The sequence below is a fragment of the Bradysia coprophila genome, unplaced genomic scaffold, assembly GCF_014529535.1.
Source record: "Bradysia coprophila strain Holo2 unplaced genomic scaffold, BU_Bcop_v1 contig_138, whole genome shotgun sequence".
In the NCBI taxonomy this organism is placed as follows: domain Eukaryota; kingdom Metazoa; phylum Arthropoda; class Insecta; order Diptera; family Sciaridae; genus Bradysia; species Bradysia coprophila.
In genome coordinates, this window is record NW_023503409.1 from 7,437,751 (window position 1) to 7,453,262 (window position 15,512).

General features: G+C 33.8%; 1 protein-coding gene across 9 annotated transcripts in view; it reads right to left on the reverse strand.

Moving 5' to 3' along the window:
- Window positions 1-15,512, reverse strand: part of LOC119073839 (longitudinals lacking protein, isoforms A/B/D/L) — a 144,156-nt gene that overhangs the window by 5,464 nt on the left and 123,180 nt on the right. For 2 of the 9 annotated variants that reach the window (XM_037179676.1, XM_037179677.1), the window contains exons 5-6: window positions 252-400; window positions 47-186 (exon numbers count right to left, since the gene is read on the reverse strand). The exons of 4 other annotated variants lie outside the window; for them this stretch is intronic. In XM_037179676.1, coding sequence (XP_037035571.1) covers window positions 47-186; window positions 252-400 — 289 coding nt within the window. Of the gene's footprint in view, window positions 1-46; window positions 187-251; window positions 401-972; window positions 1,465-1,529; window positions 1,753-1,818; window positions 2,007-8,721; window positions 8,936-9,000; window positions 9,161-9,229; window positions 9,433-15,512 lie in introns of those variants that run through there. 3 more of the 9 variants (XM_037179668.1, XM_037179670.1, XM_037179672.1) reach the window with 3 other exon arrangements.

Sequence of the window (15,512 nt, forward strand, 5' to 3'; positions counted from 1 at the left end):
GATAACACACACACACACAGCACAATCACTATTGTATTAAGCTTACTGTCTATTGAAATCTTCGGCCAATATATGACGCACAAGACATCTCGCTAACGTTGATCGCTCGTGCGCTTCGAACGATCCAGATTTTCGAAATTTTGCTATCAATATTTGCAATTCCATATCTTTGATGTTGGGAATATCCTAAAATAATATTTACGGATCGAATGGTGGTACTATTAGCTTAGAATTGAATCAATTGGACTTACCTTTGCACTGAACGTTTTCTGTGGATATTTTTCGAAATTGAAAACGTTGCCAATTTTGATAAAATCTTCATTTTCAAAATTTTCATCGGTACATTCATCATAGTATAGCATTGAATCGGAAGCATTTTGCAAGTTTTCGGGGTCTAATTCTGGAAAAATGAAAATTTGTGTGAGTCAAACGGTTGATCATTTTTGTGACATTAGAATGGAACAGCAGGATATGATATATATAGGTGAGACATTCGGAAAAATCCGCTATTTTAACAAGCAAATTATATTTATCGAAATGATGGATGAATGGGTGTGGTGTATGCAAATGAACCGAGTGAGCGTATTTGCTCAACGTTTGCTTTTTGTTTGAAACGAAGAGCGAAAGAGTAATTTGCCGTTCACCTCTTTCGTGTAAAACTGTTGAGTGACTATTTTATAGAATTTGTTTTAGAAATTCTGGAAATTGAATTTTTTTTAGAATTATCCAGAAAATTCCATAAATTTCTGCAAGTTCTACAAAACTGAATCTTTTTTAAATAAATTAGAGATTTGTAGAACTTGTAGGAATTTATAGAATTTTCTTGAAAATTTTCTACAAAATTCGGCAATTTGTGAAAATATTAGAAAACGTTTTCTAGAAAATATAGGCACTGCTTAGGAGTGTCAATTTCTATCGCCAATGTCCAACACTTTGATTGGGTGCCATTTGATAAAAAATCGATAACTTTATTCAGATGTTTATTGTTCAAGTTAATTACAAATCATTTTGGTTCAATAAATTATCAACGAGCCGATATGTTTTTACCGGACCGCTTCCGTTCAACGTTACTTATATTTTAAAAAAAATCATTTGGCACAATATTTCGGTCTATTTAAACACTTGGTGCAATCATTTAACAAGGACAGTTCTAATGAATTTCAATGGCTTTCCCTTAAAAGTTTCAATGTTTGTACAAAACTAGTCGATTTTCCGCAGTTAGTACATTTTCGATGGACAAACACTAAATGGATAGAATTTCAGAAAACCATATTGGTGTTCAATCAAACTTCAAATTGTATTTTCTATAGTTTTAGCAAATAACAAAAATCTCTAAATCACTAAGTACACGTCACTTTACTCTCTTATCGGCTGCCAATAAATTGTAAATTTTCTTTGCAATTATCCTATTGATTACACTGTTGGAGTATTCTTTATCATTGTTGGTTTTTGCGGCGACCAATTCTAAAATAAATATTAAAATTGAGATTTTCGGTTAGCTGTTTCACATTCACATTCCACTGATTTACTGTAAATCAATTGTAGTTTGATGGGATCCAACGGTGGCTTCCTATCCTTGTCGCGGAACCTGTTGCTCATCTGACCAGTGACACAGCTTCTTTTCAACACATCTCTACCGAATAGAATGACGAGCAGATGGTTGATGTATTCTCTGGGATGTTCAGTTGCATCCAACTGTACGCAGTCTTGTTTCTTTATAAAAATGTTTCCATCATAGTAGCGACCATATTCCTAGTAACATTTGAGGAAATGAGAATGAAAGCTTTGGACTCTGGATGTAAATTGAAATTAAATTACGTTTTCGACATAATTCACAATCGGCACGTCTTTTCCGGTATTACTGAATGCTTTCTGCAGCGCCAAATTCCTTTCCATTAGGCCATGCAATTCGAATTTAAGCGATGCATTTTCTTGAATCATAATTTCAAATTTGTCACGTAAGTCTTTGTAGTTATCCAAAACTGTGTACCCGCAAAGTGGATCTTCTGAAAAATGTTTTACTGCATAAGTGAAATGTTCATCCTTGTCATTTTCTTACTTGTAATAAACCTGAGCCCGTTATAAATTAAGGCAAAAAAAAAATATTAAAAAAGATTGGTGTACAGCACAGCGTTAGTTGTTGTATATGAAGAGAACAAAAGAATTTCCTTTCAAAATAATAATAAAAGAACAATCAGGAGGAGTTAAATAGTAAAATTTGGAATAAAAAAGGAATGAATTCCTAAACGGCGGAAAGTGGAGAGTTGGAGATTCTCCACAGTGAATAGTCAGTATGTTTCACTACAAAAATGCTACAATTGAAAGTGGAAATAAATTAAGTTTTTCTTTTAATTCACAGACTTCATACATTATGTCTACATAACACACACGTACATCGTTCTTACTATTCAACTCATGAGAATGATTAAGTTTTCAGTTTATGGGAAAAATTCAAATTATTTGTTAATTTCAATGAATTTTGTCAAGCAAACATTGGAATGTTTGACCAAATTCGATTTGTCCGTGTAGACTTTTCCGCAATTTTTGCATTTCAACACTCTGCCGCACTCCCAGCGCCGATGATAGCGAAAACCGGCTAAGTACGAAAAGCTTCGTCCACACGAACACACTAGCTTCACAGCCAGCTTTTTATTTGCGGATCCGTTTTCACGGTGTCGATTCTGCATCAATCTTCTTTGGTATAGGTTTAATGTGCTGTTGTATGGATCATCTAAATCTGGATAGTAGAGTTCTTTGAAAGAGAGATAATCTGAATCTGAAAATAGAACAAACGATTTCGGGCATTTACAAGTGTTTTTCGGCTTCACAATGAGAACACATTTATTACAATCATTCACAATCAACGAAAATAAAAACGAAAACGCAAAAAGCTAAATTTTTGTTTAGATTTTCATATAACATTCGCGTCACTACAATTTTTAACTACGGAATGGCTATTTTTCTATCATGCGCACGTTTTGCACAGATGTGAAAACCGGACGAAACGGAAATCGATTGCCGAAAACATTCATTTTAGCACGGAGCTGAAAACAAGATTTTATTCCCTAAAATCTTTAAAAAAATTAAAATTAAAATCAATGAAAATGAAATCACTGCCAGCCGGGACCATGACGACACAAAATTGTACAAATATTTAGGGTTCATTAAGGTTTTGAAAGTTATTAGGCTCATCTGAAACTCATCAAAGATGAACTAGTTGTTACGCGATTAGAATCGTATTTCTTTCATGCGACATTGACACCATGTAGAATGGATTTTGGTTTGAAATCTGAATGAAAGTCATAATTTTGACATATTTTCTTTTATCTGTTGTGCGACCTTACAATTTATAAAACATAGTAAAGAGGGTCAAGGGACAGATATACATGGAAAATCGTTTGTTAAGAAAATTCATTGAAAATCCCGAAAAAATTATTTTAATTCTAAGAAAATTCTTTAAATCAACGAAAATTCTTGACAAAAAAAATGAAAATTTTTGAAAATCGCGAAAAATTGTTTGAATTTTGAACTTGACAAAAAAAATTCAAAATCAAAGGTTTCGTGCACGCCAAAATGCACGATTAATTGTCCCTCGAAAAAGGTCTTCCCAAATGTCTACAATTTGTTGTTGACATTTCTATTCTAACAGCTTCACTTAAATCTCCCTATATGTATATGAACTGGAGACAAAGCTATTTACGGCGTTAATAAAATAGGAAAGGTTAGATATGGCCGGGTCGGATTATTGCAATGAGAAAAAAGAGTTCAAAATCTTACCTGTTACAGGTAACTTTGTCTCAAGGTAACCTAAAATACCTGCCACAGCTGTAGCTCTTCATGCAAAAAATATAGCAGTAGATTACCTGGAGAAAATGTTACCTGCAACAGGTACGATTTTCAACTATTTTTTGTCAGTGTGGTAGAATGTACAGGTGTTATGTTGTCGGTGAGCCTCATATTTAATTGTAGAAGCTGTTCTTACACGCTAAACGCTTTCGTTAGAGGAAAGTATAAATACTTTTAATGTTGTGATCGTCCCCTTTAAGTCATTTGAAGAAAAACAAGGCAGATTTCAATTTACTTTATTCCACTTTTACTATAAATAATTAACAGACACTTTCTTTTCGTGAAGCGGTTGCTACGAAACACTAAATTCGTCCAATGTACAATTACGACAATGATGTAAATAGTACGATCTGACGTTGAATTGCTTCCCACATTTTCCACAATTTAACTCTTTGCCACACTCCCACTTTTCGGAAAGAAAGGAAAATTGGAGATTAGATTGGAAATTATAACTCACAATCATCACAATTGCAATCACGTACTTTTTTGTGATACGCAAGTGCTCTTACGTAAGTGAAATTTCTACCACATGTGCAAGTAGTTCTTACGGCAAATTTCTTATGCAATCGTTTCTTGGACGTCATCGATTTCTTCGCCTTAGCCCGTTGTATGCCGTAAATGTCTTTAATCTCTCTGAATGTTAGATTCCCCTCTGAAATATGAATCGTTAGAATTAGTTTCAAATGGTATTTACATGAACAATCGTAAGCTGTTCCCAACATCCCAACATGATGACAAAACAAAGCATAATGTTCGCTGAATATACAGACTCTGAGATGGAATGCCAGTACGCATTTAATCTAGCAAGAAAATCAATGTGTTTTTACGTTTACACCAAGTTTTTATATATATTTAAACAAATACAGTTCGCTTGTTTGATTGGTTATATGAATTATATATAATTATGTCTTTGCTCAGAATCAGTTCTATTTGATCTGAATTTGGTTTTTCCTATTTGTTCTAACTTAAACAAAAAAAAAATATGATTTTAGCGATGGAACAAATTTGCCAGTGATATAATCTTTGGAGTACAATTAGAATACTGTGTGCCACTATTCACAAGTTCGACAATGATTCAAGTAGTACGATCGGACGTTGAAATGTTTGCCACAATTACCGCAGTTCAACTGCTTGCCACATTCCCACTTAACGGAAATAAGAGAAATTCGAAATTAATTTAAAAAATCATCGCAACCAGAGATATGCAAAAAAAACCCACTTTTTTGTGATAGGTAAGTCCGCCAACGTAACTAAATCGTCTGCCGCATATGCAAATAATCTTTTCGGCAAATTTCTTGTTATCCGTTTTCTTTGACTTAATTGGCCTTCTTCGGTTTACCAGTTGCAATCCGCGCATTTTCTTTATATCTCGGAATGTTAGACTTAATCCTGAAATGGAAATTTAAACAAAGTCTTAGCAAGTGACTGACGACATTTCTTCAGTGAATTTTGCATTGTTCAAAACATCCTAACATTTAATAATGGAGTGATAAGGTCAATCAACTTACAAAACTTATCGTTAGACTGACTATACAAAATGTTTGTTAAGACAAATTCATTGTACACACCGGCAATCACCAATCAAAAACCGCAATCAGAAAAATAGTATTTTCATCGATTTTATTGAGATTCGAGTAATTACATTCCACTTGGTTCGAATTTATTTTGCAAATTTTTTTTTTCTTGAATAAAACAAAAACAAATCATCACAAGCAATATTATAGGTCCTTAATACAGTGGCTGTTGTCTTCGATTACGGCACAGTTTACAATGATTGCGATAATAGCCAATGTCTTTGAACGATTTCGAACAGTTCGAACAGACTAAACTCTTGCCACATTCCCATTTCTGATGAAACTTTATGGAAAGAAAAGAAGCAAAACATTAAAATCGTGAAATTATCGAAATACCAATAACATTGTCACACTAACTCTGAGTCCTCCCTTGTACGAAAATCTTCGACCGCAGGCACACTGCAGGAACTGTCGTTGCCGTTGCAGTGATTTGGACAAAGTCTTTGAATATTTGTGATTTTGATAGAATTCTTCGTGCGCGTACTCTTGGTCTGGACTATTGTACCCTGAAATTTTGAATGTAAAGTTGTAAATGTAGTCTAACAGGCATAAAATTTGTCAAACTAAATTTTTGTGAAAAGAAAACATTATAGTCAGCAACGGAAAAATAGATCGTAAATGCATGGAAATACCTGGCAATGCAGGGCTTATTATCGTGAAATTTATATCTCAAATTTTGTGAAAATTTCGGAAAAATATTTCCGGAATTTTTCGAAGTTTTTTCATAATTTTCGGAAATAAAATTCTCAAAAGTAAGGCATGTGTTGTGTAAGTGTCATGTCATCCAAATTAATACTCATTAAATCAAGCCAAAAAGCATAAACATTTAATTCAACGACGAACTCAAAATATAAAACTAAGAAAACTAAAACTGAAAAACTCATTGAGAATAAGCGTGCCAGCAATTTCTACTAGATAATAACAAGAGAATTGAATGTGACGAGTATGAAAAATTAACAAACAATAACAGTTCTAATAAACATAGTCTGCAACCGAATTCGTTGAAGTCATTTTAGTGAAACTTATAAAAAATTAACATTTCTGCACCGAACTCTTTACTCTTTACCACACCAGATCTTACCGATAGGTCTTTCACGGATTTAAAATAGTCAAAAATTTATACAAAATATTTATTATTAAGCAATTCTCTTTAATTCTTTACAATTAATTTTTGAATTTTATACAATTTTTAATGGGTCTGTGCCGACTCTTCTTTGTAAAAACAAAAAAAAAATCAATTTCGAGACTTTTGAGTTTTGGTTGAATCCCATTGAACCAATTGAACTCGGTCCTCCTAACATTGAGATGAATGAAAATACTAAAAATAATGAAGAAAACGAAAATTGATGCAAACTTATCGCTCACTGCTGCGATAGAACTCAGATTTTAGTTGCTACATCAATTTAAGTAAATTTAAGTATAGCAACAACTGCCATCGGATTGATACAGTACACAATCGAACGATTACACTCTTTGGAAAATCCATTTTTGTATATCGTTAAAATAATCCACTCAAACAGTAATGCAAACAGATGGCAATGAAAACTTATTTACATTCGTATCGTGTTACGAACCCAATCACTTAATTATTGTATATTGTATTCACAAATGCGAATATGCCGCCGGTACCATGTCAAGTCTCTGAAATACTTTTTGCAATTACGGCAACAAAATTCTCGGCCACACTCCCATTTCTGGTGGTAATTCAAATTTCGCACCAACGAATAACTGCGTCCGCAGAAGCAGGGAAATTGTTTCGTTTGTCCTTTTGCTTTACTTTTCGTATTGGGTTGTGCGTCCTCGCAGTAGTCAAAGAATGGCTTCAGCAACGGATCTGCAAAATAATTTTGAATTTTTTTTAAAGGAATTCAATGAAATGAACAGTTGGATTGAATGTTGGATGGAAAGTGTTGATAAGTGCGAAAATTGTATCAGTTTAATTATATCAAATATCATGCAAGGCAATTATACATTGTACCCAGTATGGTCGACATTTTCTTTTACTTTTCTACTTTGAAGAGTTGTCTGTGCAGATGAAAGAAACAACGAAGTTTGACGGAATTCAAATTAATTTAATTTCAATTTAACGCGACAACAGAGAGCCAAATAATATAATTTCAGCAAAGCTTATTGCCATTGTATTCAGATTCACATTCTCGAGAGTGCCTTTTAAAGTATCGGATGTTTCTGAAAATTTTCGAACAAAATTTACACAAAAATTCGCGATTACATTCCCATTTCTGATGATACTTTAAGCTTTTCAGTGACGAAAAGCTACGACTGCATAGATGACACGGACACGGTCTCAATAGCCTTGTGCAACGTGTTGCTGAATATGTCACAGCCATCAACGGATCTGTAAGTATTTTGTTAATTCTCATTTTAGACGTTTTCGTGGTTGAATTGTGGTGGAGACGAAACATAAATTTATTGTCAAATCGATTTGAAAAATTAGACGTACAAAAAACAACAGATAAACGAACGACGCTTTTTATGTAAATATTTAAGTCGACGTACAAACGATGTGCAACTTTTTAAGAATTCTCGTTTTTACGTCGAGCTAAAAATTTATTTTTAAAGCAAGAAACATGAGTTAGGAAAAAATGTTTGTAAAACAAAATCTACATACGATACAACACTCAGTGACGATCAAATAAACCTTCCAATGCCTTTGTTGAGGAAAAGTTGTAACCGAGTAATAAACGCTTTTTAAGCACGAGATGTGTAAATTAGCACACAAGCCCGCAGGCCGACAATAAACATCATATACCTAATGAAGCACTTGTCACCGAATCGCATACAACGCTTTTCACGTTAAAGGCAACAAAAATCCTTCATTTCATGAAATAGTTATTTTCTAAACTCAGTTACGAAAGTAAGTGAAACTTTCGTTGGCTTTTTTGTTAAGTACGTTGTATGCAGCTAGGCGATAAATATCGTTTCAGGCACTCTATGTGTTTTGTTACACTCGACCTACGGCCTAAAGTGACAATCTACACATCTAGTGCCTAAGAGACCATTTATCACACGGTTGCATAAATAACTATTATGCAACCGAGTGATAAATGCTTTAGTGTTTTGCCATTGTTTCTCTCTCACATAATAAAACGAAAATTTAGAAATGTTTAGCGAAGAGAGTAAACTTCCCTACTCCACACCTCAAAGAGCTACGAATACACGAATATGCTTTAAGCTTAGGCAATTTGTGTAGGTCATTTAGGAGTAAAACAAATGATATGACAACAAGTAAAGAGTGCTTCAAATAAAACTAAATAATAAAAAGAAAAACTCTCGTAAATTCTCGTCATATAATTCAAATGAAATCAATAAATTCTGGAAAAATTCTTATTGATACAATGCCAGTCACTAGCCGATTTACAAAAAAAATGTGTCGCTTTTCTGTTTCCGGCTTTTCGCATTTTCCGATCGAATTCGATCACTCGAATGCTGAAGATGGTACTTGAACATATACTCGGTTTTAAAGCGCGACGAATTGGATAAAAACATCGTACATTCTGGAATTTTTAAAATAATTTCTGAGTTTCATCGGAAACGGAATCGCATTGAAGGTGTAGTATACCGATAATGCAAGCAGCTGATGCAGATTTTGACATCTCGTATTTTCCTCCTTTTCCCGTCCAGTTAATTTGACTTTGCAATTGCAAAGCATATGATTCTCCCACCATTGCTTTGATTACGGAAAGAGCATCCTTACCGCCCAATGTTAGAAGGTATTCCGTCTACGTGAAATTGAGAAAGAAAAATTAGCAAAAAATATTTTCTTTACGAAACGAAAAGAGTTTTCTCACATAGTCAGCTTTCAATTGGGTTCCAGTCTTTAAGTAAGAATCAAAGACTTCTAGCTCATCCAACGAGCTTATTGGTAGAAGATCTTTGCATTCGAACTGTTTGCCAGCGGTAAAATTTCCCATTTTAATAGGAATACATCTCTGTAGCTCACTCAACGCAACTTTAATCTTTTTGCCTTCTGTTAACATCATCTTTTGGTCACCTATAAAATACAAAAAAAATTAGATTCCCAATGATGATAGAGATGAGGAAGGTGAAGAAATTAAAATTAAAAAAATTTAAATGAAAATAAATCAATTATGAAACGTTATTACCACCCTAACAACTATTGGCGGTGTACTGTCCACAACTGCATTCTGTTAAGTAATTTCTTTTCATTTTCAAAGGACAGGTTCATCATTCATCGTCTAATTTTCTAAAAATGCTTCAAAGGAAAATGTTGCTTCAAATAATTTATTTTTGGCTCTACACGTAAAAAAAATAATTTCTTTGATTTTTCTAACTTTATATTACTGGGATAGAGCCTTAAAAACTATAAATCAATTATTTAATAACATTCTAACATTCAAATTGCTTGCGACTGTCTAAAGAAATATTCCTTGCATTACTTCAAAACCATTTGCACGTCACTTTCATGTGATTGTCTAAGCTACACTTGGTTTTAAAAACGTTCAAGCAACGTGAACAGCTTCACGTTTTCCCGCATTCCCACTTTTTGTGGTAATTCAAATTGTGCTTGTAAATAAAAGCCATACCACAACAGGCTACCCTTTCATCAAATTTTTTATGTTTGTACCGTCTGGTTTTTGATGTTGAATTTCTGTAGTTGAAGAAATTTGTTGCTTTACAATCTGAAACATAAAAAGTTTTGTTGGTAAGCTCATTACTGATTTGACTAGATTGTCACAACTATTTTGAGGAACACCAAGATCACTATACTTCTTGAGTGGATGTAACATTTTAAATACCATCAGGTTACAACACTCTACAACAATTGCGACAGAATGAGAGCTCCCACAGTTCTATGAATATTTTTGAAAGATGATTTTAGTTGATCTAAAACTCGATCTTCTATGTCGACCACGAGGACCTGTACTAGGAATACTATAAGGTCTGCTGGAAGTTCAAACTGTATCATCATCTATTCATAATTATGTCGTATGGATCTTCATACGTACTTCAAAATGCCCGCAGTGACAATTTAGTTAATCTTGAATTGACCATCCTTTAAAAAGCAAATTGAATCCGCATTAAAATAACTGAAACTAAACTAAGGTTTTGATTTATTAACTTCATATTGCCTCTACAACATCTTATGGATGGACACCACATTTACATTGGAACATTATACGTTAATTCTACATCGGCAACAACTGTCACTTATTGTTCGAATCCCTTACGGGACGCTTTCTCTTTCATCTTACAAGTTTTCATGTGACGTCGTACATAATATATCGAGCAATAAGACCGTCGACATAAGTTACACTGCAACGATTTTCCACACTGGAAACGTTTGTGATAAATGTACTGGTTTTCGTACTCAAATTTGCGGCCACAATCACATGCAACCATGCAGCCAGCCGAATTGGGATTTTTTAGAGATCTACTCAAAACGTATTTGGAACGGTTTACTGAATTATTTTGGTTTCCAGTTAGGTTTCGAGTAGGATGTACGTTCAGCAAAGGGTAATCTGCAAGAAATTAATTAATTTTTACTGATCTTTCATCTTAACAAAATATCTGCATTTTGACAACAAGAAACCGATGAACTAATGGACATGTGATCTATAGAGTCATTGCGATTTTCACATCCAATTATAAGTTTACGTAAGACTTGGATATTGTAAGTAACCTCTCCATAGAAAATGTATGGCGGAGTCGACGTCTATGAGCTTTACGTCAACTTATAAGTGAGACTCGCATTCCCTAGTAGTCAATTTCGAGTGTCTTTTTTCCTACATTTTGTCTCACTATTTCATCAACTAAAATTTCGTATACAAGACAAGGATGCCACTATGGATAATACCACGTTCCACGGTAATATTCTATAGTGACATCCCTGTCTTGTTTATGAATTTTAATGGATGAAAGAGTGAGGAAGAATATTGGAAAACGACCATCACTTTCCATACACCACGTTTTCCGTGGAGGTTTAGTTTAGGATGTTCGGGTGTCAGGGGCTTGTGACGTAAAGGAGCTATACATAACATTCACCTATTGGTTAGGACAACTCATTTAATAAAAGAACAAAAACCAAAACGCTTAAATTGTAACCATAATTCAATTTCATGGAAATTTCTTTATTCAAAAACATTATTTTGAACGTCGACTTTACGCTTACATCCTTTCTCATGCCGTTTCAAATTCGAAATGGTCAAAAATTTCCGACCGCAAATCAAACAGGACAGATCCTTATTACATTCCCATCGTGTGTGATAGCGTACATGAGCGCTTCGTAGAAATGTTCTGCCACAAACGCACATAAATCTGTGATTTAAATCGGAACCGGATTTCGGTGCCACATTACGACGACCCATTTTCGTCGACGAAAAGTGGGTAAGATTGAATTTCTCTAAAGCTCGTAGAGCTGTCTGTGAATCCAAACCTGAAAATTTATAGAATTGATGAGAAGTCGATACTATCTGGGAAAAGGAAAATTTTGTGGAAATAGTAAACGAAAAAGAGAAAACGAAGATCGACTTCAGAAACAATCTGAAATTAATCCAGTGACTTTATACCATTCCTGCTTCTAAATATTTATTTTACCAGAGGTGGACGATCCTTGGAGATAAAGAAAAAGAAAACACAAAATGAAAATACGGGGAAGATTTTTAATTTTTTTTTCTTTTCTTTTTAATCAATTTTATCAGCGTCAGCGTAAATGAAAATGTTACAAACAATATCGTTTTCGTGTTACAATTTTTTTTTGTCGCAATATTTTACTCAGTAGTGATGCTTTCGCATATGTAAATTTAAGTAGGATTTCGAATTAAAAGATCTGTGACAAATGGAGCACTGAAGTGACCTGCCACATTCCCATCGTTTGTGAAAGGTTAAATATTTCTTTTGTTTGAATGAGCGTCCGCACTCACAGTCCAATTTAACTTCATCAGTTTTATATCTTACAACAGAACCTACATGCGATTTATAGTCAGTTCTATATCTGTTAAAGCTCCAAGAAAAATCTGAAAGGAAAAGAAAGTTTTTTTTAAATTAAATTTAGTCCAGTTAGCGATCAGTTAGAGCTAGACACAATCATGCTTTAAAGTGAAAAGCAGCTAATTTTATAGGATTTTACAAAATAAAAATACTACCAAAGGGGAGAGGGATATTATGCATATGACTATATATAAAGAGAATCTACATCTGAAGCCTCTCCTCCGAATTCAATGCTTTCCTTTCGGTACGAAACTTTTGCTGCTTCATTTTTACATAAAAAAAAAACTTGACGCCAAACTGCACGAATATGTCGCTAAGACTGATAGAACAGAAAAGACCACATGAGCATCTGAAGCAGTGGCAATTATTTAGCTCATGAACAATTTAACATAAAATTGAAAATGGAAACGAGAAATTAAAAAAGAAAAAATCTGAAAACTATTCCCTGACATTTACATGATTTCTTGACAACCAAAAATGTGCTTAGAGTCTCTTAAGAATCCAACCAGGGAAATCCGACTATCCGTCTTCGGATTGCTTATTCTTACTAGCGGAATATTTACATGTATTTCGGCCAAGGTTCTGAACCTTGTATTTCGGCAACCAGTGAACGTAAATACTATCTGTGTATATTAGTACTGATCGTCTTCTAATCAAAGTCAAAACAGAGCCTCTGATGACGAATAGTATTACCCTGCTGGAACTGCTCGATTGAAAATGTTTTCGACAAATTTTTAAAGAAAATGTTTGACTCAACGTCCTTGTGATTGTTGTCTTATGTTTATTCACCTATTATAAAACGTAAGCAAAATATGATTTGAAATTGGGTTGCATCAACGCACTTCAAGCCAAAGTGATTATAGTCGACAGCTGCCAAATAGAGTACTATTTTGTATGAAATGATTATTTCAGTGTTTTACACACTGTCAAGTATCAGTACCCTATTTAGAGTACCACTCATGTTTGAAGTGCGTTGGTTGCATCAAAATTGAACAGCCGAATGTCATTTATTCCGCAAACTATACTGACAGATTCTTATGATGTAAACTCACCTCTTTCAGTGTTTTCGCTGTACATTGTGCTTAACAAACAAATTATTCTAAGATTTGAACTTTATTTACGTACTTTCAACATGATCACAAACAGCAATCAATTTTGCAGGTGGTGTTTTATTGATAAACACTTTTACATTTGATGCTTATAAAACTAGAGTACAATTGCTAGAGAAATAAATCATTTAACTCTTAAATCATCGAATCATCGAAGTAATCATCGAAAAATGGGCACCAGAATTTTCAACAATTAGCTGACGATTGAACAGTATTGCAATTTTATATAATCGAAAGGGGGTAACATGGCCAGAAGCTCACTTTTCATTGTTCTCAACACCACTTTCGACATTTGTGGGATGTGAAGTTAGTAATAAAATCATAAGAAAAATGAAAACTAAAGCTAGATTTATCTGCTTTTACTTCGTGAAGTGTGTTGAACAAAGGCGCTTGAAAAATTTGGGCTTTCGATGATATTCTTCACATGCCTCAACTGTTTAAAGAAATAGCAATCCAATCAATGAAAAGTACTCGTTTCAACCCGAAGTATCTTTGGCATTAATACCATCTTATCTGCAGATATATTTGCGCAGCAAAAACATAATTAAATTTGAAATTTTAATCCACTCGTTACAAAGAAAATGATTTATTCGTCACGCAGCTCTCAATTCTTTTTGGAATCGTGTAGGTTATTCTTAGCCGCTGCTTTAATTACACTATGTTTTGTCTTGGTGTGATACAATAAAGCACTACGAGTCTTATGTCGAAACGATTTGTTGCAAAATTCACACCTCATGTCCTTTCCGCATTCCCACTTCTTGTGATAGCGGAAAATTCGTTTATCTGTAAATGTTCGAGAGCAACATTTTTCCAAGAAAGGAGATGGCCATGGAATTGCATAATGGTATTCTGAAAATAAATAGAAATAAATTCAATCAAAAACTTTTTGTAAACCATACTGATCAACAATTGAGAGCTCTAAAAAGTTAACTTAAAAAAATGAACATTTTCCTGTACAGAAAAGTAGAGTATCGCATTGAAGTCCGCTTTTATTACAATGACTATCGTTTTTTATCAACAAATCAATAACATTCTGAATTGAAGATTTGGGAAAAATCCCAAAGCATACGCTATTTCTAAGTTTTTCATTGAACTTGATATCAAAATGTAAACTACTTATGGGTCAGTTGAAACTGGATGACTTTTTTTTGCACTAGTGCGATAAAGTGTTTTTTCCTAACTAGTGTTAAAATATCGCGACTTCGGCGCTTATTTCCCACGTCGTTTAGGAAAAACGTTGTTCCTAACGCATGCTAAAATGCTTTTTTAGAGAGTGAGATGTTTTCAGCTCGAGCCGGAGGCGAGTGCTAGAATCGAATTCGCTAAAAAAGCATTTTAGCATGCGTTAGGCAAATACTATTTGATAATACTGTGTTTGTCTCCTTTACTATTACGATTTTGACATCAAATTCAAACAAGTGTACTAATTCACACTGCAAGTGCGCTACAAATTTAAAATGGAACATGCGAAGGTTGTTTTAAGGTTGATAAATGCTTTTTTAGCACTAAATGAGTAAAAGTACCTTGAAAATCATTTATCACTGAGTTGCATTCGCATATTGCTTACAACGTTTTTGTTGATAAGGGCAACGAAAATTTTACTTTTTGATTTTTCTGTCCTTGCATAGAAATGGTATTGTTTCAAGCAAACGTAATTTTGAAAATAACTAATCAATTTTCATTCAAATTCACAGTTTTTACGAAAAGTCAAAGAATCCACGTACGAATTTACTTTGGACTTTCCCCCAATTTTATTGGTTTTGGGTGTAGGTAAAAGATCGTACAGAATGCCATTTCTACTTCATTTTATAAGTATTAGTTTCTTGTGTCACTAAAAAATTTTAGTGGCTGAGTAAAATTCACTGCATCAAAAAAATGATTTGGAAGCTGCATATTATAGTTTCTTGCAGAAAACGATTCACAAATGTTTCATCTGTAACATTTTGGATACAGTCACAGGCAGTGAAATTTCTGCATGAATTTCTTCAGCCGTTTTTCAGCTGATCCACACAAA